The sequence below is a fragment of the Mustela lutreola genome, chromosome 12 (assembly GCF_030435805.1).
Source record: "Mustela lutreola isolate mMusLut2 chromosome 12, mMusLut2.pri, whole genome shotgun sequence".
Lineage (NCBI taxonomy): Eukaryota > Metazoa > Chordata > Mammalia > Carnivora > Mustelidae > Mustela > Mustela lutreola.
The window spans coordinates 83,739,454-83,764,947 of NC_081301.1; the positions used below are offsets into that span (position 1 = coordinate 83,739,454).

Sequence of the window (25,494 nt, forward strand, 5' to 3'; positions counted from 1 at the left end):
TGCCGTCTGGGCTGAGTTATTTAGTATGCTGGATCTTTAAGGATGATGGAGACTCCATTTCCTATTGCCTTCAGGCTCTCCTGGAACTAAGACCCACTAGAGTTAAGCTCTCCTGGTTTCTAAAGCCAGACATGGTGGGAGGGGGGACTCCTTCCTAGTGCTGGGCGTGCCCGGTGTGGAGTCAGATCGCACACCCGTGATGTCCCATCCTGTCTGTAGTTAGTGGCACCCAGAGTGTGATTTCCAACTCTGTCTCCATCCTGCCCACCCTTTTCAAGGTGGCCTTCTCTCTACCGCTAACCGTGGCCAGTCTGGTCTGCCAGACTCCAGGTGCCTTTCAATTAGGGGAAAACGTAGCTGTTATCTCCGTATGTCTGAGGGACGGGGTGAGTTCAGGATCCTCCTACTCTACTCGCTCTGGAAATTCTTCAGTTTTGTCTCTAACTCAGCAAATGGATTTCATTTTGCCTTTCCTGGTGGGCTGGGATGCCTGATAGCATTTGACTCCATTTATCACTTTAAAGGTTTCCTTCTTAATGGCCCTTCATTAGTAGTTTTTGACACATGTCTAATTCTAAACTTTTTGAAATATAACACTGATACCATACCGGCCTGGTTCCTTTGGTTACCGTATAGAAAAGAGTAGGCTCGCCTGCTATCTTTTGAAAGCCTGCATCTGAAGCTGGCCCATGGCTAGCATCTGGGAGTTGGATTTCAGGAGGGTTTCCACCATCCTAACTGGTAAGAGTGGGTGAGGGTGCTTAAACTGTACAAACAATATGGTTTATGCTGAACATCTGCTTTCCTTGTAGGAGCCTGGAATTTGGGTGTGTGCCAGCTAGACCGTGTCTTCATGATGACAACCCGGGGCATGAGGCTCTAAGGAGGTTCCCACACTGAAAGGTAGCCTACATTTCACACATGTTGTAACCAGTTGTTGCTGGGGGATTTAAATCCGTCCTCGGAGAAAACTCAGAAGCTAGTGCTGGTTTTCGGCGTCCGTTGTCCTAAGTATCTCTTCCTGATCTTACATGGTAACTATGAGCTCGTGGGTACAACTACATGGTAAGTCTTGTGGGTCTTCCTAGCAAATCACTGAATCAGGGGAGGGGCCCGAGGACTCCCGGACAGTTAGTTATAAGCATTTTTACACAAATGATTTTTTTTTTTTTTTTTTACAACTCTAACGTGTTCTCTTAAAACCTGGTTAGATCCTATTAGATATAAGCAAGGCCTCAATTTCCCCTCTTAATGTCATTCAAATGAAACCCTTCTATTTCCTCTCTAAAACCCAAATATTTGAAATTGACTCACTGGGGTCCGGGTATGATCCATCGGGGCAGTGGAGAACACAGCTGTTGATTTCTTCATTTAGGAAGTATCCGTATTTACAGGACAGGCATTGGTCACCGTGGCTCCCAAAGCAGGACTCACAGTTGGGGGCGCACTTTCTGCATCGCTTCTTGTCAGCATGGTAGTGGCCAGAGGGGCAGCTGGAGACACAGATCCTGCATTGTGGGAGGATAGGAAAGAAGGGCGCATCACCAGAGACGGAGTCCTAGGCACTCTGGGAGATGCTCAACCAGCAGCTGCCTTGATCTCAAAAATCCTTTTTAAAACACGACGGTAATACCATATCCAAAGAGCCAAATTCTGCTGGTCGAAGCTCTTTCCTGTGTAGGGTGCTCAGGCAGCAAGGCAACCTCCCAATACCAAGTCTGCTAAGGAAGGCATGTCTTGGTCCAAACCACTTTCAGGTTCAGGACTAGCTCTTTAAAGGGGATGATGGTTAGAAACTAGAGGCTCAAGAGGAAGGTCGTGGCATGGGGTTGAGGGAAACTATGTGGGAACCACCATTTTATACAAAAAAGTTGCTAATAAGGGGTATCTTCTTTGTGTGTGCTGTCCTACGGATCCTCTGAGCTAGGGACAGTGGCTGTGGGTTATTGTCTACATTAATCTAAATACATTTAAACTTGGTTGGTTCTGATACATTAAAAAAAAAAGAACTTCCTTAACTGAAGGACAGCTCTTTGTTTATTCATTCAACAAATATTTACTACTGAGTACCAAGTAAAATGTCAGGCATTTTGCTGGTCTCAGCAATGAGAGGTCCTGCAGTAGCCAAGGGCCCTTCCTTTAAGGAACTGAAATGCCAGCATGCGTGTCAACAGGAACTAGAACGTGTCTGGGTCTGTCTGGATGGCTGAAGTGTGGACTCAGGGCAAGTCAGCTCCTGTAGTAAGTCTTCCCTGAAGGAGGAGGAAAGGGGGGCAGGGCTCTGAAGCAGATAGCCTCTGACGGGCCGTGACTGCCCCAGGAGCCTCCCTGTGGACAGATCTGCACACCTCAAGGCAGAAACTAGGGGCCCAGAGTTCCGGTAACCAAGCAGGTCCGCCTCAGTGCCCAGAGTAGAATAGGGAGGGATGAGCAGGGCCCCGCCCCTCCGCCACACAGGAAGGCGGGAACGCGTCTGTTGGGCTGCATGCTGGCGCTTTCAGGAAAGGCCAACAGAGCTCTAGCGTCAGGCGTCCATGGATGGAAAGGTCTAGAGGGAAGAGCAGTCCTGTGTGGAGCTAGTCGCTCCCCTACTGCCCTTCCAAATGTGAGTAAAGATCTTTGCAGCTTGATAGCATACAGGGACACAGTATGGTTTCAGCGTTTGGAATGAGACCAGGAGGCGGTGGCTAGGGCAGCGGCCTCTGTTCTGAGCTTAGGTCCTGGGCGGAGAACGTCAGCAGCCGTGGCTGCAGGGCAGCCGTGGGGACGGCTGGGAGCACACAGCAGGGGGAGCGGACTCGGGCTGATTCTTACCTCGTGTTGTTCTTCAGCTTGTAATAGTAGTTTAAGCAGTCATTGCAGTGGTCTGGTCCTGGCCCGTCACAGCCCACCTCACTGCACTCAGGGTCACAGGGACCTTTAGAAAACAAAACAAAACAAAACAAAAAACTGGGAAAACATGATTTTTAAAACAGGTCTGCTTTACCTTGAATTTGGTATAAAAGGAGACTTTTCTTCTTCCTTATGCAGTGAGAGCTTTTAAGGAGGAGGAATAATGTGTACTATGGCTCTGTGCATGGAGATGAACTCCTGGTGTTTTAGGGGGGAAAACCTCAATTACCTAAGTATCAGGAGTGAAAATCCAGTCATGGCCTGGGCTTCGAAAAAGCACATATGGCTGCCTTGTGGGAGAGAACACATATCTCAGAATTCCAATGAACAATGTCATTGTGGCAACTGGAAGAGAGCTGATGGCAATTAAATATGCATCATGCTAAAAATGTTGGATTTACAGAAAAATGAGAAGTTAAGCTGTTGACAGAAAAAAGAAAAAAAGCTGATTATTCCACGCCTGGACCAGATTGTCTGGCTTGCCCATGGTCATTAAAATCACAGAATACCTCTGAGACGCTCTAGCCAGCAAGAAACATCATTATGGCATCTGGTGCGAGGTTATCAGTGTCTGGTCTGGGATTACTAAGCAGGTACTTGAGGCCCAGATTTAAAATTGTGTCCTACCCACAGGCGGGTGGGCAACTCCACAAAAGAAAACTAGACATACATTTTAAAAAATGCAAGCAAGCTTAAAGAATTCCAGACCTAGGATGAAGGTTGCTAATCTTTCATGGCATATTCTTTGGTCTAGAGTTAGAATTCACAGGAAGAAAAAATGCCAAAAAGATGGGAGATTTTTATAACTGATGAAAAGCTTCCTAATGACATGAGCTAGACCTTTTGCTTGCTCGAATGAACCCCCTTTTTCCTTGTTGTCCGTACTTTAGGAGACATTTGGGCTTGTAATCTTCAAGCGCTTTCCGGTTAAAAATTCACATGATTTTGACTAGTAATAAACATGCACAAACAGTAAGTTGGTAGGTCGGAAATGTCTGAACCATACTTATTTAAATCAAAAGGATTTACTGTTGAACCTTGATCTCCTTTGGTCATTACAGGGCTCTGGTCTACGGTTACTGAAATGTTAGAACCTCGGAGGAATGACTTAGAGAAAAATCTAGTATTCAAACACCCTCATTTACCTGGTGAGAAAACAGACTTTTTAAGAATTAGAGTGGCTTGTCCAACATCATCAACATGGGTCCGCCTTCTTAATCCAGCTCCCCTGTGTTCTCCCAAGCCTTAAAACTGATCTCTAAATTGAATTCTAGAGCTAGTGTAACTTAGGACCTATGAGCTCTCTGCTATGATACAGCAGGAGAGAGGGTCTCTACGTAAGGGTTGGAACTCAGCCAGCTGTGGGTCCTACAGCCCCTGGAATTTGATGAAACAGTACTAGGGATCTGGTTATGATAATGCCATCTGTGCCTTTAGCCAGGATGACTTCTTCATGAAGGTGAAAGTCACAGCTCTGAAGAAAAGGAAACATGGGTGGCCCTAAATTTTTACCAGATGATTTCTGCAATTAACCAGCCCCCCACTAAACTTACGCTTTATACGTGCCAAAGGGCTCTGTATGGCCAGTTCACAGGCTGTGCTGTTTCTTTTGTAATCTTAAACTGTCCCAGATGCAGTTTAGCATTTTAGGTTGCAGGGTAATAATGAAATAATTGTCTTTGTTCTCTCTCAAGTGCCAATGTGGATATTTCGGAGAGGTAATGAGAAAAACCACAGAGATAGAGAACCGTTTGTTCAGAATTTTGAGATTCCCAGAATGTGAATTGGAAACCTACCAGAAGGCATATAGCAACAGGTTATTAGGCTCAGTTTATGTTTTTGGATGTCCTTTCTCCTAACAGAGAAGATGAAATGGTTTGCTAGTTGTCACGGGAATAGTAATGTTACAAGCTCAAAACAAAATGAGATAATCTAACATGACCGAGCTCCGATTAGCTCAGCTTGCTTGAATTATTCCAGCTTATGATGGGCTCTGGGATAGTACCTGTCAAGAATAAAAGGAACCACGTGCATGTTTACGATATTCTGCTAAGGTGATTAATGAAGTACTTCTATCTTTAGTTCATTAAGTGTTAGGTCATATCCCAGGAGCACTGAATGCTCCTTTAAGTGGTAGTCAATGCAGCAAGACAGGAATCAGAGGGGCGCCTGGGTGGCTCAATTGGATTAGTGTCTGCCTTCGGCTCAGGCTATGATCTCCTGGGGCTCCCTGCTCAGCAGGGAGTCTGCTTTGTGCTCCCACTCTCAAATACATCAAATCTTTAAAAAAACAAAACAAAACAAAACAAAAAAAACAGATGAAATGGCTGTAATACCTATAACTGCCCCTGAAAATCAACTCTAAAACATAATTAATAAAAGTTGAGCAGAATGGCCTGATAGAAGATAAATATGCAATGGCCAATAGATTACCTAGATACCAGCAGATACTAGTTAGAGAATATGGCATCTTTTCCATTATCACAGCAACAAGACCCCCAAAATATGTAGGAATAACACTAAAAAGAAGAATAGAACATAAAATTAAAAGATTTTGGTAAAATGGGACACGGTCTGTGTTTTGGATGGAAAAACTTGTATATTATAAAAATAATTCTTACCTAAACAATTCTTCCCATGGGATTGCATTAAATTCACATTAAATTCCAATGGAATCTTTAGAGATGGACTTAGGAATTATTATGAGAACAAACTATTCAACAGGGAGTAAAATATAGCGTGGGTGTTACTGGATTAAGATTAAAAAATCAGAAACGGGGGTACCAGAAGAGACCCTGGTTTAAGAATTTATTCTACTATTATAAAGGAAAGACCCTGGGGTGCCTGGGTGGCTCAGTTAAGCATCTGTCTTCAGCTCAGGTCATGATCTCAGGGTCCTGGGATGGAGCCCAGTGTCGGGCTCCTTGCTCAGTGGGGAGTTTGCTTTTCCCTCTCCAATAAATATTTAAAAATGGGATGATAACCCAGCCAATAATGTTAGTCTATGTGGAAAATAAAGACAATTTTATCTCATACTATATATCATAAACCAAAATAAGTTCCAGATGAATTAATGGCCAAATGTAAAAAGCAGAGATTAGAAAAAAATGCATGTGGATATTCAGTTGATTTTAAAGATTAACATCTTTAAAAAAATACAAGTGAAAAGGAAAAAGGAAAAAGGAGAGGTCTAACACCCTGAGAAAGACCTTCCATATAGTGCTCTGGTATATCTTTGTTCAAGAACCAGGTAGAGGTGAATATTCAAATAGTTCTTAGTGGAAGAAGGCCTCATATTTTTTCTCTACTAATTTCCCTCTAATTTGGCATTTCCAAATGGACGGGTTTTCTTTTCTGGGCAATATTTAGGGTTCAGCCTAAAATGATTTTTCCAAAACAGTTTTAATTCCCTTTTTCTGTTTCATTTTGCTCATTCAATAAAGAAGAGCTAAATTTCAAAAAAAAAAAAAAAAAAAAAATACAAGTGAGATCTGAAACTATAAACCTTACCCTCCAATTTTTTTTTTTTTTTTTTTTTTTTTTGTCAAAACAACAGAACAGAACATCGAACAAAAAACTACATTTTGGAAGCAAGCAATAAACGAGGAAATGTTTTTAGGAAAAATAATAGTTCCTCCCCCCACTTATCTGCAGGAGATAGCGTCTAAGCCCTCCAGTGGATGCTTGAAACCACGGATAGTACCAATCCCTATATATACCATGCTTTTTTCCTATACATCCAAACCCGTGATAACATTAAATTTTTAAATTAGGCACAGTGAGAAACTGAGAACAATTATATCAATATGCTATAAAATCTTGTATTTATCCATCTTCTTGTGACAATGTGAGATGATACAATGCCTGCATGATGAAATGAAGTGTGGGCAACGTAGAGGCATGGTAATGTAGCATGAAGCTATTACTGACCTGATGATCTATCAGAAGATCGTCGGCTTCCTGACCATTAGTAATGGGATACTACTTAGTAGTAGTGGTAATACTACTAGGAAACAACAAATAAGAGGGAACTACTGTATGGAAAAATGTGAGAGATAAGAAAACTGGGGCCAATTTGAATAGAAAAATGGGTACAATACAATTATGTTTAATTCCTAGAACTAAGGAGGAAAAATGATTTACTAATAAAGCTATAAAACTTTTAAAATGTTCTTTTGTTTGTTTTTTTACTTTTTTCTTTCTACTCCATTTTGGCAGGAAGGAGTATAATAAAGGCACAGCTGGTCCCAGCATAGACTGGTACATCTTATCTGGAAAGGAATGTGACAAAATGTATCCAAGCTCTCAAACCGATTATTCCCTTTGATGCAGTAATTCTCAGAACTCCATTCTAAGGAAATAATTAAAGATATAAACAAGGACTGATAAAATAATGATGTTCATCCAAACCTTATTTAAAAGAATGTAAAACTCCCGGCAAACTACACATCCCAGATTATGTATTAAATGTAGTACAATCGTGTGATGTTATGCTGTCTTTTAAATATTTGTTGTGAGGATATGTGACACCAGGGAAATATGCTCTTAATAACCACAAGAGAAAGAAAAAGAATATGAAAACTCTCTACAGTGTGCTTTTTGCTTTGAAGAAAACAACAGTGCTGTGTGAATATACACGTGCAAATATTTGGGGAGGACTAGAAAAGAAGATGGAAGAAAATGTATCAGAGTATCGCTAGAAGCTGATCTGTGCATGGTGGGGTGATGTACGAGAGTTATTTCCTTAGCCTCTGTCCCTGTTGGAAGCCAGCTCACCTGCATAATCGTCTGTGCCGTAGTCATCGGTGGGGTCTTCGACTCGGCTGTAGCGGACACGTTCTACTTTAGGAAACTCGTTGGTTGGTGAGTATGGCTGCACGGAGGTACCATAGAGGACCAAAGACCATTCTTTCAATTTGCCTTGAGAAACAAAAATGAAATCATAGCATGACCCCACACTCACTCTTGAGCTTTACAATTTCATTCCTTCTCATTAAGAAAAAGTAAAAGAGGGGCGCCTGGGTGGCTTAGTGGGTTAAGCCACTGCCTTCGGCTCAGGTCATGATCTCAGGGTCCTGGGATCGAGCCCCGCATCAGGCTCTCTGCTCAGCAGGGAGCCTGCTTCCTCCTCCTCTCTCTCTGCCTACCTCTCTGCCTACTTCTGATCTCTGTCAAATAAATAAATAAAATCTTAAAAAAAAAAATTCTCTTCCCCACTGTTTTTAAAAAAAAAAAAAAAGAAAAGAAAAAGTAAAAGAGTTGTGCTAAGCATTTTCATATGAATCCTAGCATGTGGTGCATAGCTAGGATTGCACATTTTCCACCAGTTGAAGAATAACTGATATATCACATACGTACTGACTATAGGATAAGCCTTCATTTAATCAGCATTTATAAGACTGAGAAGTGAATGCCTCTCAGATAGCTGGACCAAGGGCTGATTTCAAATTACGGGTGTTTTAAAAGAGAACCCCAGATTTTTACAGAGGCCTTTGTCTTTCTACATATAAATACCATATTTAAATTTTAAAAAAATTTTATAGAAAAGACAAAACAACTTTGTTCCATTTAACTGAATTAGTCATTTAATCTTAATAATACTTCACTATACTAAGCTATAGACCTGAGCTGTCCACTGATACCCTCTAGACATTTGGCTACTTAAAATATAAAAATTTAGTTCCTTAGTCATACTAACCACATTTCAAGTGCTCAATAGCCATATGTGGCCAATGGCCACTACAATGGATAGCGCAAAGACCGAGTATTTCCACCACTGCAGAATGTTCTAGCAGACCGTGCTGCAAGGAACCATTTTCTGGTCAAGAGTGCCTTGAGACCGGAGCCACAGGTTTTAACTCCTTTGCAGAGAAGGTTCTCAAGGAACATTTTGCTTTAGTCCTTACTTTTTATAAAAACTGCTTACAGGTCACTAAGCTTAATAAGATTCACATAAAGAATCAACCATAAGCCAAAGTGATTAAGACAAAAACCATTAAAAACATGGAAGAGTGCTAGGAGGAAGCAGGACCTCCCTGAAGGTCCCTCTTCCACTCAGCCAGATACAGAGAATCCAGGCATGGTGGGGGACAGGGTTCTGCCACAGCCCCAAGACTGGTGAACTTGAGGTGTCAGCTGATCCATTTATTAAGTTTGAATCTATTCAATGTTCACAACAATTGGGAGTAGGCACTTGAATTCCCAGTACAGAGGTGAGGAAATAGGCATAGAGGTTGATAATTTTCTCAAAGGCACTTAGAGTACAGATGGCTATTAAAACCCATCTGGGGGTTCCAGTTTAAGATGACAGTATAGAAAGATCCTGAAGGCACCTCTTCCTACAGACTCACTGAGACTACAGCTATATAGGGAACAATCTCTGAAAAAGAAAACAAAACCAACAGGCTGAGTGGCTCCCACACAAGAGGCAAACAAAAAACCCACATGAAAGCACGTAAGAGAGGACAAGACACAATCTTGCAATAAACCCCACCCCAGGCATTGTGACCCACAATCAGGACTCAAAACCCCACAAAGTTTCTCTGCAAGAAGCAAGAAGGTTTGAATCCCATATCAGCCACCATAATTTTTAAGATCTGTACCTGTGACGAGTCCCCAAGACCTCGAGCTTTGAAAATGAATAGGGCTTGAGACCTGCAAGGCTATAGTGAATGGACTAGTTTTTAAAGAGCTTGCCTGTGTGGACCCGCCAGCTCCAAGGCTCAAGGCAGAGGTAGCCAATTGAAAAACACGGATTTCTGTGAAAGAGGCTTATTTGGTTATCTTTACATACAGCTAGGGTCCTACTGAAATACTCTCCAGTGGGCACCATCTTGGCTCTCTCCCTCAGTCTTGCTCCAACTCACTAATATCTCCCAGAAGGAACCTGTACTCATCTGGGACCCAAATTTTTATGGCTGCCTGCCAGGGGACACCTCTTGGTTGCTGGCACTGGTGGCCCGCAGGACTTATGTTTACTGGTAACATAGGACTGTAAACAAAATGGACAGATCTATACTTCAGCTCACCCAGAAGAGAAAGAATCAAAAGCATCTAAGTCTTGATTTCAGCTCAGGTCATGATCTCAGGATGGTGAGATCAAGCCCTACTTTGGGCTTCATGCTGAGCATGAACCTTGCTTAAGATTTTCTGTCTCTCTCTGCCCTACCCCCCAGGTCATACACTCTCTCTAAAAAAAAACAAACAAAAAAGATGTGAAGTTATAACCAAAATAAAAATAAAACCATGAAAATATAAAGTATTAGACTATCATCAATTACATACCAACGAAATGAACGATCTAGAAGAAATGGGTAAATTTTTAGACTTATATAACCCACTTAAGACTGAAGCATTAAGAAACAAAATCTAATCAGAAATTACTAGTAAAGAGATGGAATCAGTAATAATAATAATAATAATGATGATGATGATGATAATAAAAGGTCAGAAGCTCCTTGCCATCGGTCTTGGTGATAATTTTTTCGGATCTGACCAAATGCAAAAACCAAAAAAAGGAAAATAAGTCAGACTATATCAAACTAAAAAGCTCTGCATGGCAACGGAAGCCATCAAGATGAAAAGGCAACCAGCCTACTGAATGGGAGAGAATATCTGCAAATCATGTATCTCATGAGAGGTTACTACCCAAAACATACAAAAAACTCCTACAACTCAGTATCAGAAAAATAATCTGATTAAAACATGGGTTGGGAATATGAACAGACATTTTTCCAAAGATGACATACATGAGGCCAGCAGGTATGTGAAGAGATGTTCAACATCACCACTTAAGGAAATACAAATGAAAACCACAATATACCTTGCCCCTATTAAAATGGCTATTACTAAAAAGATGAGATCTAGCAAGTGTTGGTGAAGATGTGGAGCAAAGGGAGCCCTTGTGCACTCTTGGTGGACACGTCAATCAGTGCAGCTGTGATGGAAACCAATATGGCAGTTTTTCAAAACATTAACAATAGAACTACCATATGATTCAGTTATTCCACTTATGGGTATATCTGAAGAAAACAAAAGCATTAACTTGTAAAAGTATATGTACTCCCATGGTATTCAAAATAGTCAAGATGTGGAAACAGCCTAGGTGTCCATTGATGTATAAATAATAAAAATGTGGTATTTTTACCAGTGGCAATAATACAGTAGAATCATATCATAAAAAGGAAGGAAATACTGCCATTTGTGAAAACATGGATGGATCTTGAGGCCTTCTGTGAACTGAAATGTCAAAAAGACAATACTATATGATTTCACTTGTATGCTGAATCTAAAGATAACCCAGAATTACTATGGTGATCATTTTGCAATACGTATAAATATCAAATTATTAGGTTATATGCTTGAAACTAATATAATGTTACATATCAATTATATCTCAATTTAAAAAAAAGAAAAGCCATTCAGAAGCCAAATGCTGGTTTTTTTTGTTGTTGTTAGACTGAGTACACGAGTAGGGGTGGGTGATGGGGGGGGAGAGAGAATCTGAAGCAGGCTGCATGCCCAGTGTGGAGCCCAAAGTGGGACTTGATCTCATGACCCTGAGATCATGACCTGCACTGAAATTAAGAGTCAAATGCCTAACTGACTGAGCTACTCAGGTGCCCCAAATGCAGTGTTCTTAAACCATTATAAGAAACAACCTTCCTGTTTATTTCCAAGAGTTTAGAACCTTTAAGTTTAAAAATCAACATACTCTATGCCACATTCATTGTTGTTTGACATTTGCACTGGGCCAGACTATTGCTTTACATGTGTTTGCCCTCTGCCAGCTTTTCCTTGGACTTACATGTTAATGACTATGCTTTTCATAATTAGGGTGCCGTTCAGTCTCAGAATTCCAAGTGTTATACATTAAGTAGTGGCAAGAAATGAATGTCTAACTGAAATTCATGACCCGCTTGCTTTTTCATAGCAATGCAAAAGAGAACACATTTTTCTTTGGCAACTCTCAGGTATACAAATGGAGCATATAATGCAAGGACACTATCGGAAATCCAATCCACCAGTCACCCTAAAACCTGGCTCATTTAACTTAAGATCAGTTTGGATCTAAAATTTACCCTTGTATAATACTTGTAAGAATGCTGACTCATAATTGATTATTTCCATTTGTGTCCGTTCTGAAATGTCTCGTAAGCCCACTGGGGACATACTTGTTGGGCAATTCATCCCTTTATGTTTCACTTATTATGTAATCTTATTTCCTTAGAATCTAGCACAGTTCACATCAGATATTGCCATATTTGGGCCATCATGTTTCCCTTATCATAATGTTTTCCATTTGCTAAATTACTCAGGAGATTTTGCAGTTGATGATGCAACTTTCTGTTAAGAAATCACTGTGTAAATACAGAATGAGAAAAATCTATTGTACATGTTGGTATAAAAGTGCAATCTGCCCAAGGATGAAAACCCAAGATAGGTCTAATGTCTAACAAAACAAAGACAATGATTAAAAAAAATCCTTCCTATGGACTTCTAATTCAAGATGTGGGAAGACCCTGAATTCACTAGCTCCACAGACACACTCAATCTCTTCCTCCTGAAGTAGAACTAAGTGCTGACTGAACACGTTCCATACAAGAAAAGATAGACCACATAGAGAATGGCAAAAAAGATGGAGACAGAGTCATGAAGGGACTTTGCCCTCCCCCAACACCATGAATTGCAGCAGTTTAAAAGTGCAACTAGAACATGTAAGATCCAGCCCTAGAACTCCACCAAACGCAGGGGCAGTTGTGGAAGTATCTCCAGGTTGGAGGGGCTGGTGAGTGCCACGGTTTGCATTCCCCCCTCCACCGTGATAGCACAGAGAGGAGCAGGGTCTAGAGCCAATGCTGTTCTGCTGCCTTAGTGAGCTCTGGGCCCTTAGCCCACACTTTTAAACATTTAAAAGAGGAACTGGAATATAAAGGATCCAGCTGAAACTCAGCCAAATTGTGGGAGCTGCTGGAACTCCCTCTGGCTCCGAGAGGCTGGTGAGTGCCATGGTCTGCGTTTCTCTTCCACCTTGATAGCATAGACAGGAACATGGTCTGGTTGCCCTTGTCAGTTACAACCTCCATAAATCCCAAACCCCTAGCCCACATCAGCCCCAGCTGTCCCACCAAGGCAGTCCCAGCGTGGTGCACATTGGGATACCTGGATCAGTGCTCACGATAGCTCTAGCCATCTCACCAAGGTGACACATGTGCCAAGTAGCCAGGAATACTCTAGACCCACAAATTGGCTTACAACTTGCCAGGACTTCCCTGATGCAGGGTGCCCCATGATCTCCTGGTCTGAGCCTTCTGGGCTTCAGATGGAGCTTAGATCTACTTTAGCTTCAACTGTCCTCCCAAGGTGCCCCTCAGCACAAGGACCCCTGGGACCCGATAGCTTGTAGCCACTTCAGCTTCTCTGCTCAAAGAGTGTGACCCCTCCAGCTTACATGTACTTTAGTTTCATCTGCTCTGTTGGGGAACTCTCTACGTGGAGAGAACTGGGACTACCCCAGCCCATGTCCACTTCAGTATTAGCTATCTTGCCAGGATACCCTCTGCACAGAGTGTTATGATTCCCAGGCTGGTACCCATTTCAGCTTCAGCTATTAGACTGTGGTGCCTCCTGCACAGATTGCCTCAGGACCACCCTGACACAGCTCAGGCCAGTCCACTAGGGTGGTCCCAGCATGGAGTGACCTGAGACTTCCAGCCGCCAGCTAAAGTCACCAGGCACATACAGTCTGCAAAGCAGATGACCATACACAAGATCAGTCCTTCTAGTTTAGGATAAGTAGCTCTTCGTCTAATTCTTAGAAACAAATACAGAAACCCAAACAAAATGAGTAGACAAATGAAAAGAGTGAAAGAACAGACAAGCCTCATAAAAATAACAAAGTGAAATGTACATAAGCAATATGCTTGATAAACAGTTCAAAATAACGGTCATAAAGATGCTCAGGGGACTAAAGAGGAGTGGAAGAGCTCCGAACTTCAACAAAGAGGCAGGAAATATATAGAAAAATCAATCAGTTGAAGAACACTAACTGAAATTAAAAATACACTATAAGGAATCAATAGTAGATTAGAGGATACAGAAGAATGGATCAGTGATCTGGAAGACAGGGTAACAGAAAGCATCTGAGCTGAACAGCAGATAGAAAACAAAAAGCTTAAGAATGAGGATAGGTTAAGGGAACTCTAGGAAAACATAAAGCAATCAATCATTCACATTGTAGGGATCCTAGAGGGAAAAGAGAGAGAGAAAGGGACAGCAAACTCATTTGAAGAAATAATATCTGAAAACTCCCTAGCCTTGGGAAGGAAACAGATATCTAGGCTTAAGAAGCAGAGAGAGTTCAAAACAAGAGGAAATCAATGAGATTTACACTAAGACAGAGAACAATTAAAATGGCAAAGATTAAAGATAGAGAATATTAAAAGCAGCAAGAGAGAAATAGTTAGTTATGCAAAAGGTAAACCTCATAAGGCTTTCAGCTGATTTTCAGCAGAAAATTGCATGCCAGAATAGAGTGGCATGGTATATCTGAAGTGCAAAACAAAACAAAACTCCACATCCAAAAGTACTCTACCTAGCAAGATTATCATTAGAATTGAAAGTGAGATAGAGTTTCCCCAAACAAAACATAACCATTAAGCCAGTCTTACAAGAAATGTTAAAAGGGACTTTTTTAGTTGAAAAGGCCATAATCAGAAGAAAATTATGAAAGGGAAAAATTTCACGAGTAGAAACAAACATACAGTAAAGGTAGTAGAACCATCACTTATGGAGCCAGTATAGAGGATAAAAGAGGTAGTAAAGTCAATTATATGTTAAAAAAAAAATTAGTGAAGGGGAATCACAAAATAAAGAGATGTAAAATATGGCAGCATATATGTTAAATGTGGAAGGGGGTAGTAAAAATGAAACTCTTTTAGAATTTGTTCAAACAAGCTATTTTCAATATAGATTGCTATATACTTCAGATGTTATATATGAACCCTATGGTACACACCAACTAAAAACCGTTAACAGATACATAGGAAGTAAAGACAAAGTCAAGCATAACACTCTAAAGAGTCATCAATCACAAGAAAACAGAGCAAGAGAAAAGAGACAAGAACTACAAAAACAAGCAGAAAACAACAAAATGGCAATGAGTACATACCTAATAATAAATTACTTTAAATGTAAATGGTCTAAATACTCCAATCAGAAGACAGAGGGTAGTGGAATGAATAAAAAAACAAGACCCATCTTTATGTTGCCCACAGGAGACTCACTTGAGACCTAAAGGGATATATAGATAGAAAGTGAAGAAATGCAAAAAGATATTCCATGAAAATGAGAGCAGGAAAAAAACAAAATAAAAACAGCCAAGGTAAAAATATGTATATCAGGCAAAATAGACTTTAACACAAAACTATAACAAGAGGACAAGAGGATATAATACTTGTAAATATCTATGTACAATGGAGCAACAAAATTCACAGAAAATGATATAAAAGAAGAAATTGACAGTAATACAACAATAGTAAGGGCCTTCAACACCAGACTTACACCAATGGACAGATCATCCAAACAGAGAATCAATAAGGAAACAGTGGCCTTGAATGACACCTTAGACCGGATGGACCTAAGAGATATATAGAGTAGTCTGTCCAAAACCAACAGAATATACATCCTTTCCAAGTGCACACAGAACATTCTCCAGGATGGATCACATGTTTTCTGACCACAATAGTATGAAACTAGAGACCAGTTACAAGAAGAAAAGTGTGAAAAAACCCACAAACACGTAGAGGCTAAACAACATGCTACTTGTCAACCAATGGGTTAACAAAAAAATACACTGAGACAAATGTAAATGAAAGCACAGTGTTTCCATATCTTTGGGAAACAAAGCAGTTCATAGAGGGAATTTTATAGCAATATAGGTCTACTTCAATAAACAAGAAAAATATCAAATATACAATCTAACCTTACACCAAAAGGAAATATACAAAGAAGAACAAAAAAGCCCAGAGTTAGTAGAAGGAAGGAAATAATAAAAATCATGGTATAAATAAATGAAACAGAGACTAAAAAACAATAAAAAGATCAGTGAAACCAAGAGATGGTTCCCTGAAAGGATAAACAAAATTGATAAACTTTTAGCCATCCTCATCAAGAAAAATGAAGAGAGGGCCCAAATAAATAAAATCAGAAATAAAAGAGAAGTAACAACTGACTCACAGAAATACAAATGATTATAGGAGACTACTACAAAAAAGTACAGGTCAATAAATCGGAGAACCTAGATAAAATGGATAAATTCCTAGAACAGACTAATTAGTAGTAAAGAAATCGAATCAGCAATTAAAAAAAAAATCTCCCAACAACAAAAGTTCAGGACTAGATGGATTCACAGGTGAATTCCACCGAACATTTAAACAAGAGTTAATACCTATTTTCCTCAAACTATTAAAAAAAAAGAAGAGGAAGGAAAGCTTCTAAATACATCCTATGAGACTAATGTTACCCTGATACCAAAACCAAAGGCACTACAAAAAAGGAAAACTACAGGCCTAAATCCCCGATGAACACAGATGTAAAAATCCTCAATAAAATACTAGGAAACCAAATTCAATCATACAGTGAAAGGACATTCATGGTGATATTGAATCTACGGATACAACGGTGGTTTAGTATCTGTAAATCAATCACTGTTCTATACCACAATAATAACATGAGATAAGAATCACAGGATTGTCTCAGTAATGCAGAACAAGCATTTGACAAAATTCAACATCCATTCATAATAAAAACTCTCAACAAAGTGGGGTTAGAACGACATACCTCAACATAATAAAGGCCGTATATGACAAACCCATAGCTAATGTCATACTCAATGGTGAAAAACTGAAAGCTTTTCCTTTAAGATCAGAAATAAGACAAAGATGCCCACTCTTGCCATTTTTAGTCAACACATGGTACTGGGATGTTTTAGCTGTAGCAAACAGACAAGAAAAAGAAATAAAAGACATACAAATTGGTAAGGAAGAAGTAAAAGTGTCACTATTTGCAGATGACATGACATTATAAATATAAAACCCTAAAGACTCCATCAAAACTCTAGAATAAATGAATTCAGTAATGTTGCAGGATACAAAATTAATATTTGGAAATCTGCTGCATTTCTATACATTAACGATGAAGTAGCAGGAAGAAATTAAGAAAACAATCCCACTGACAATTGCACCACAAAGAATAAACTTAACCAAGTAGGTGAAAGACTTAGAGTCTAAAAAGTAGAACACTGATGAAAGAAATTGAAGACAACAGAACAAATGGCAAAAGAGTCCATGCTCACAGATTGTTAAAATGTCCAGAAAGAGAATACTAAAACTGGTGTGAAACTACTGAAGGCCCCAAACAGCCAAAGCAGTCTTGAGAAAAGAACAATAAAGCTGGAGGTATCACAATGCCAGATTTCAAGATCTACTACAAAACTGGAGTAATCAAAACACTACGGTCCTGGCACAAAAAGAGACACATCCATCAGTGGAAGATAATAGAGGGCCTAGAAATAAACCCACACTTCTATAGTCAATTAATCTACAACAAAGAAGTCAAGAATACATAATGGGGTAAAGATGGTCTCTTCAATAAATTGTATTGGGATAAGTGGACAGCTGCATGCTAAAGAATGAAACTGGGTCACTTTCTTACGCCAGACACAAAAATAAACCACAAAAAGATGAAAGACATAAAATATGAGACCTGAAACCATAAAACTCCTAAAAGAAAACGCAGCCAGTAATTTCTCAAACATTGCCCTTAGTAACATACTTATGGATATGTCTCTTTAGGAAAAAGAGGCAACAGCAAAAATATACTACTGGGACTACACGAAACTAAAAAGCTTTTGCACAGTAAAGGAAACCATCGTCAAAACAAAACAACCTAGTGGATAGAAGATACTTGCAAATGAAATATCTGATAAGGGGTTAATATCCAAAATGTATCAGAACTTACACAGCCTGGCACACACACACAAAAATCTGATGAGAAATGAGCAGAGAACCTGGATAGATAGATATTTTTCCAAAGATGCAGATATGACCAACAGACACACAAAAAGATGCTCAACATCACTAATCATCATGGAAACACAAATCAAAACTACAATGAGGTATCACTGCACGCCATTCAGATTGGCTAAAATAAAAGAGACAAGATACAAGTGTTGTCGAGGATGTGAAGAGAAAGGAAGCCTCATGCACTGGTGGTGGGAATGCAAACTGGAGCATTCTGCACTCTGGAAAACAGAATGGAGGTTCCTCAGAAAATTAAAAACAGAAATACCGAAGGATCCAGAAATTTCATTACTGGATATTTACCCACAAAACCAAGAACACAGATTCAAAAAGACAGATGCAGGGGCGCCAGGGTGGCCTAGCTGGTTGAGCATTTGACTCTTAATTTTGGCTTGAGTCATGATGTCAGGGTCCTGGAATCAAGCCCTGTATTGGGCTCCATGTTCAACGGGAAGTCGGCTTGAGTTTCTCTCTTTCTTTTGACTGTCCCCACAGTAGTGTGCTCTGTCTCTAGTACATAAATAAATCTTTTTTAAAAAGATACATGTACCCCTATGTTTATTGCAGCATTATTTACAATAGCCAAGATGTAAAAGCAACTTATGTGTCCACTGAGAGATGGATGGATAAAGAAGAAATGCTGTATATACATAGTTGCGCGCGCACACACACACACACACACACACACAGTGGAGTACTACTCAACCATAAAAAGGAATGAGATCTTGCCATCTCTAACAACATGGATGAATCCAGAAGGGATTATGCTAAGTGAGAAAAGTGAAACAGAGAAATGCAAATACCATACGATTTCATTCATAAACACAGAGAACAAACTGCTGGTTGCCAGAGAGGAAAGGGAAGGAAGCAACATCAGAGAAGGAGAGTAGGAGGTACAGGCTTACCGTTATGGAATGAATGGGTCACAGGGATGAAAGGCACAGCACGGGAAACAAGAGTCAAGGGTCCTGTAATAGCGCTGTGTGGTGCAGGTGGTAGCCACACCTGTGTGGCTAACACAGACTTGTCGAGTCACCATGTTGTACACCCCGAACTAATGTAAAGTTGTGTGTCAACTACACTTCAATTAAAAAAAATCCTTAATATGTGCTTTAATAATAAGCAAGTGGGAAGAAACAAAGAGATAGAAGCTCAGTTCGGAATTAGGAACCTATGTACTTGGGAATGATTTCTACCATTTAATTGGGCTAGAAAATTCTAAGTCTCTAAGTGAATTTCTATCAGCTTACTAAAAAAAAAATCCCTCACTAATTAGAGAAGCCTTCCCTAGGACTGTACACCAGAGAAACAATGATGCCCACACACGGAAAGAAACACATGCCCACACATAGAAGTACAAGTCCCTTTTCAATATTGTGACTAATCCTAAACAGGAAGGTTGGTTAAAGGAAGGATATCCAAAGACTGTGTGAATTTATTAAAGCCTCCTGACTCCAGGTCAGTAATAGCATTAGGCTATCTCTCTTCTGGCAGAAAAGGACATCAGTAAAATGCCTAGAGGTGACTAGAACTACACATGAACATTTAAACGGTGTAAGTGGAAGCCAGTGCTGGGAAAGAGACAACTCTAGGTTATCTGGGCTACTGCTGACAGCCTCTAACACAGATGATCGTCACCAACTCTGGAGGAAGTCTGAACTCCTGGAGGGCAGAGAGATTTACATTCACAGCCTCTGACCCTTGCACATAAATACCAGGTCTACCAGGTCTACCAGGAGTGTGCCCCTAGGGGGAGTTTGCTGTTGTGGGGAGAAGCATTTTATCACCAACATTCTTTAGAGTTGTGACAGTAAAGAACTGTCACTTTTAGTCTTATATTCTCGATAGTGTACCCCTATGTCTGTGCCTTAAGGCTTCACAGCCCTTGGTACACAGCTATCGAATTTGGACAGTGATGATTTCCCTGGGATCTCTTGAGATGTAAGAGCCCTCAACTGTCACCTGCCAATGGATCCACTGGGGTCGGGCAGCACAGCCAAGTCACCAAGCCACCATTGCCCCTGAATGCCACAACCCAGTGTATCTCTATCACATGAGCACTGAGCAAGGCCCAGAAGGAGGAAGGGAGGGGAAAGGAATTTCCTGGGGACTAAGTAGGTTAGGAACCGATGAAAGCATCTAGAAACCAGGGGCTAGTTTATTTTAATGGTTTCCTTCAATCCTGCCTTGTTGACCAACATTTGATTTCTCGATCACACTTTGGCAACACTCTATTCATGACGCACGCTGGAAGAGAGCTGGAACTGGATACCCTTTAATGAATCTTCTATCCCTATTCGTTGTGACCTGCCACCTGAGTGTGGGTCTTCTGGGGCAACACAGAGGAACCCCATCACAGAATTAGGGAGAAGAGATCGCCAAATGCATGGCCAAAAATGGACCTCTCGGAATGAGTACCTTTCCCTGATCGGTGGGCAAAAGTAAGGCAAATGGCTGATCCATTCCTCTGTTCTGCTGTGTGTCTCCTTTGCCCTATGCAGCACACAATTCTCTGAGTAACACACACCCTTACAATGAATTACGGAATGTCTGGGTTAATTTCTTCTGCAATCCGGAGAGGGCTAGAACTGGATACCCATTAGTCCAAACAAGCCCTCAGGCCTGGATCTTCTTGAGATGGGCTGCACAGAGAGAGCACTGGGAAGCACGGATTTCTTAGATGACTGCAGATGTGTCCACAGCTGGGTGGGAGCTGGGGTGGTTGTGAAACAGATCACCTGTCCCCGAGCCAAGTACTACATAGGGCTCCACTGTGGACAACACAGGTGCTGTGAAAATCTTCAGTCTCCCGCCCCAAACTGCATTTGTACTTTCCCTTACGTTGTGTTACAAACAAGCTTCATATATTAGCAGGAAGATGGAGGCAGGCCATGTGTTTCTGTTAACATCGTGATTTCCACATTTTACTCATCTAGGAAGTATTCCTTTCCCTTAGCTCTTAGGCTTACATGGGGCAGAATACCAACATTCATTTTTCTTTACTGGTAACCAGCATAGCTTGCACAGGCCAAGCTCAATGTCTTGTGTGCACTAAAAATTAATTTTAGAACAAATTCAGAGGAACAGATAATTAAGGAAACCATCTCTAGATGAGGCTAGCTTGCTTCTGGGGGAAGCTGGTTAGATAGAGCATAGATTCTGAAATGTCAATCAATAGCTGTCACATTTTGTCTTATACTTAGATCAAAACATTTATTCTTTGAGCCTTCAATCATTACCCCTCAAATGGTAATACTGAGAACTGGAATATGTACAGATACTCCAACTATAGGATCACATGAGAAAGGATGATGTTGATATATAAATGCAAAAACCTTCCAGGCCAAAACAGATTCCATCACTTGTTTCTGCAGAGTAAACCAAATGATAGTAAAGGGAGTTCCTACCTGGAGTCTTGAAGTTCCTCAGCTGGGAGGGGGTATCATAAACTTCAAGGATCCAGTCACCGGTGGCTCGCTCTCCCCAGCAATGAATGGTCATGAACTCCCAGTTTTTAAATCCTTCCATAGAATGATCAAAAAGCCTGTGAGATAACCAGAAAGCATTGTTTTCTATATTATTTAGAATCCAATGAAGGTCAAGGCAAGACCATGATAAGTGATCTTTTTGTACCCATCAGCAGGTTCAGCTCAATACTGGAGGCCATTTTCCTCTTGGACACTGACAATGAGTAGACCCAAATGCATGTCATCATTCTACCACAGGCAAATAGGCACAGTGGTGGCCTTGTAATAGCAACTCTGGAAGGGGTAAACATTTGGGTATCGGGAAAACCAGGTTATGACTCTACCCATAGGAGTGATAATACCAAGTATTAAAGGTGTGGGACAACTGAAACTCTCTTACACTGCTGATGGGAATGCCAAACAGAACAGCTGCTCTGAAAACAGTTTGGTAGTTCTTACCATGTAACTCAACAATCCCCCTCCCAGACATTTACCCAAGAAGTGAAAACATATGTTCATACAAAGAACTCCACATGAATGTTCACAGCAGCTTTATTTGTAATTCTTGAAAACTGTTAACAACTCAGATGTCTCTCAACTAGTGAATGGGTAATCAAGTTCTGGTATATTCACATGACAAAATAATACCCAGCAATAAAAACTATTGAACTACTAATAAATGCAACAACATGAATTAATTTCAAAGGCATTGAAGCTAAATGAAAAAAGTCAGACATAAAAGACTATGTGCTGTAGGATTCAATTTCTAGGACATTCTAGAAAAGGCATCATAAACAGAAACAGATCAGTGGGTGCCAGGGGCTAGGAGGGAAGAAGGGGCATGGTGGAAGTTCCAGGAGTGATGGAATTGTTTTATATCTTGAAAATAATGGTGTATAGATATAGAGCATTATTCATCACTAAATTACTCACATTAAAAAGTGAACTGTATTGTTCATAAATTAGGACTCAGTAAAAAGACCCTGTCCAGTCATCTTAACCAGTTGAGGGAGTCATGCCTGTAAGTTCGGTCTACATTCTGCTCTTCTAGCTCTTCCAATGATTTTTTAAGCTCCAATTTCCCTATTTCTATATGAAATAGCTAGCATTATTTCCTGTGATGTAATCCTGAGAGATACAAAACATGAAGGAAAAGAAGAAAACAGAATCCTCATTAAGAATAAAGAAACGTCAATAGATAATGTATAAACAAGCACATGAAGAAAGAGGCATGTCACTTATCTAGGCATATTATATAGAATTGATGACCCAAAGAAATATTAAGATTTCTATAGGGGGTGCCTGGCTGGGTCAGTCATTGGAACAGGTAACACTTGATCTTGGGGTCATGAGTTCAAGCCCTGTGTGGAGTGTACAACCTACTTTTAGAAAAAGATTTCTGGGGCACCTGGGTGGCTCAGTGGGTTAAGCCACTGCCTTCGGCTCAGGTCATGATCTCAGGGTCCTGGGATCGAGTCCCACATCAGGCTCTCTGCTCGGCAGGGAGCCTGCTTCCCTCTCTCTCTCTCTGCCTGCCTCTCCATCTACTTGTGATCTCTCTCTATCAAATAAATAAATAAAATCTTAAAAAAAAAAAAAAGAAACCCCGTCAAGAGCCTTAAAAAAAAAAAAAAGAAGAAGAAGAAAAAGATTTCTATAGAGATGGGACAATAGAAGGTTTAAAAGTTAAAGATAGGGCAAGAGACAGTTTTTAAAATTTTTTTTTATAAAACCTAAAAAATTATGTGTGTCTAGAGAAAGAACTTGAGAGCTAGAGAGGCAAACAGGGAAGCAAGAATATCTTTAGTATGGTCTTAGGAGCAACCATGTCCTGTTTTGGGGACATATCTGTCCTTCCATGGAGACAAAGTTCATGGCAACTGGATGTTGATGGCTATTGAGAACATGCAATCAACTCTCCTCACTTTGATTTCATGCTCACCAAGGGAATTGGTGGGTATAATCTGCATGCTATGTATATCTTCCCATTGGGAGAAAAGTGCCCTTCTGAAACCAAAAACAACCAGTTTAATCTCCTTATAATTTAATATACTAGAATTCTAATTCTTTACATACAAAAGCATTCTTTCAATATGTTTGAGGATCCCTCTAAAATGACAGCTGGATCCTGAAACTGAAGGGGTGGTTGGCATAATGGGAGCATGTCATGTAATTGGCAGACACTTGGCAGTTTTCTCTAGAGAAACACGATAAATGGGAAAAATCACCTCCATGTGTTCCTCAGGCCTTAGAAGAAGAAAAAAGGCAAGTACTTATCAGCATTCTCAAAGTGTCATGTGGTCAGAAAACTGGGGAAAATCTGAGAAAGGTTGAGGCAGAGTCCAACAGATCTCTTTACTGGAGAATATCCCAGATGTCTGGGATGTTCAGATATGTTTTGTTAATTTCCATAATGGGGTTCACAGTAGGAAGTGATTTTCAAAGCTTCTAAGAGTGAGAGTCCCCTTTTTTTCTTTTTAGAATATCTGTAGACTATGTGTAAGGGTTAGTTCTGAAGAGAGGAGTGGCATTTCAATGAGAGCCATATTGAATGTGGTGGCTTACCCTCATGGTAACAGGGATGGAAATAGTAGCTCCTTAGATGAATATCTTCCTAGTATGAAAGATCTATTAAAGAGCTTCCCTAGATTAGGGATGGTACATTTTGTGGAGATCCTATAATGTATGCACTACCCCAACAGGGTCTGCTTCATAAGCGGATGGCTTAAAACTAGACTTGGCCAGGAAGAAATTGCTGGCCCATTATATAACTGACTTACATACAGAGAGTCCTTCACATAAACCTAAAAGGGGGGTGGGGGTGTAGGCTGGATGAAAAGGAAAAACAGCGGTGGGGAAGGAAGCTTTTCAAATTGCCTTTCCTCTCAGACTTATGTTACAAAAGGGAGTGTGTTGATGTAGAAATGCGTGGAAGCAGAAACCAGTCTAGAACCACTTCTCAGCCCACAGAGTTTAGGCTTGAGATCGCTGAAGCCATTGTGCCGTTTGAGGGCACCGGAGCAACAACTTGTCACATAATACCTTTCCAAGAGTGCCAAACTTAAAAGCAATTCCCAAACAGTTTAGACAGAGCATTTGGCTCACTGCCGCATGTCCAAAACTACAAAGGAGACTGGAGGCTGCCATCACATGAAGGGCAGTCTTGTTTCCACAACCCCAGCCAACTTCTAATTACTCACGGGTCAATTATTTGACTGCTGGATTAGCAGACCCTGGGCTTCTCCCCTTCCACCCTTTCCTGTCCACCTTTGAAAACCATTCCATTGCTGCCAATCACTTTTAAATCACATTTGGAACCCAAATTAAATATAAACTGGGTGCCAAGAAGAAATACCCATAATCAGCATTCAAATAAGTGTTTCAAAGCCCGAATATAAATGGGCTTTGTCTATCGGGCTCAGCGGTTTCCCACCCCAGTCTCTTCCCTTTATACAGAGCTGAATGCCCATTAATTTCATGTGGACATAAAAGTTGAGGAGAGGAATTAAAAATGCAGCCAAACACGATCATTGCATTTTGCTGAAAGAGTTGATGGGGAAAGAAATAGACACTGATGACTGCTGTTGGATCGACTAGCCTGACCATTCACGTTTCTAGTCTCACCCCGTTCTTTATTGTCTTCCGATTCAGCACTTAAACTCGTCCCAATTTTTGGCATTGTGACAATGAACAACCCGGCTTCATCTGTGTATCACAAAAGGTAACGCTCGTAGTAGATTCTATTTGTGTTGCAAACAACACACTTGCTCAAGACAAGCAAGCATCCAACCACACTGGACACCAGCTAAAGAGATTCTAACTGTGTGGTCTCAACTTATTGGCTAAAAAGTCCAATGCCCAGTCTGAATGTCCGTGCCGGGCCAACAGTGAAGAAACCCAACACATGCCAACGTTATCAGCATGGATGAAATGTCCACAAAGCAGGACCAGTGTGCAGAAGCCTGGATTAATTACCCCCGTGGCCTATCCGTCAAAGTTGACTTCATAATCGTGTGCTCTATGAAATGATATACACCTGTGGTAGCACAAGTTAC

The 25,494-nt window shown here is 40.6% G+C and overlaps 1 protein-coding gene and 1 long non-coding RNA gene across 4 annotated transcripts in view; one reads left to right on the top strand and one right to left on the bottom strand.

The window, feature by feature from the left end:
- LOC131813107 (uncharacterized) overlaps positions 1-7,673 on the top strand; it is a 60,924-nt gene extending 53,251 nt beyond the window's left edge. Inside the window, exons 3-4 of the long non-coding RNA XR_009346604.1 lie at positions 813-903; positions 7,111-7,673. This is a non-coding gene — a long non-coding RNA (uncharacterized LOC131813107). The remainder of the gene's footprint in view (positions 1-812; positions 904-7,110) is intronic.
- PCSK5 (proprotein convertase subtilisin/kexin type 5) overlaps positions 1-25,494 on the bottom strand; it is a 452,950-nt gene that overhangs the window by 169,862 nt on the left and 257,594 nt on the right. For all 3 annotated transcript variants that reach the window (XM_059143276.1, XM_059143274.1, XM_059143277.1), the window contains exons 13-16: positions 21,380-21,516; positions 7,669-7,812; positions 2,815-2,917; positions 1,315-1,508 (exon numbers count right to left, since the gene is read on the bottom strand). In XM_059143276.1, coding sequence (XP_058999259.1) covers positions 1,315-1,508; positions 2,815-2,917; positions 7,669-7,812; positions 21,380-21,516 — 578 coding nt within the window. The remainder of the gene's footprint in view (positions 1-1,314; positions 1,509-2,814; positions 2,918-7,668; positions 7,813-21,379; positions 21,517-25,494) is intronic.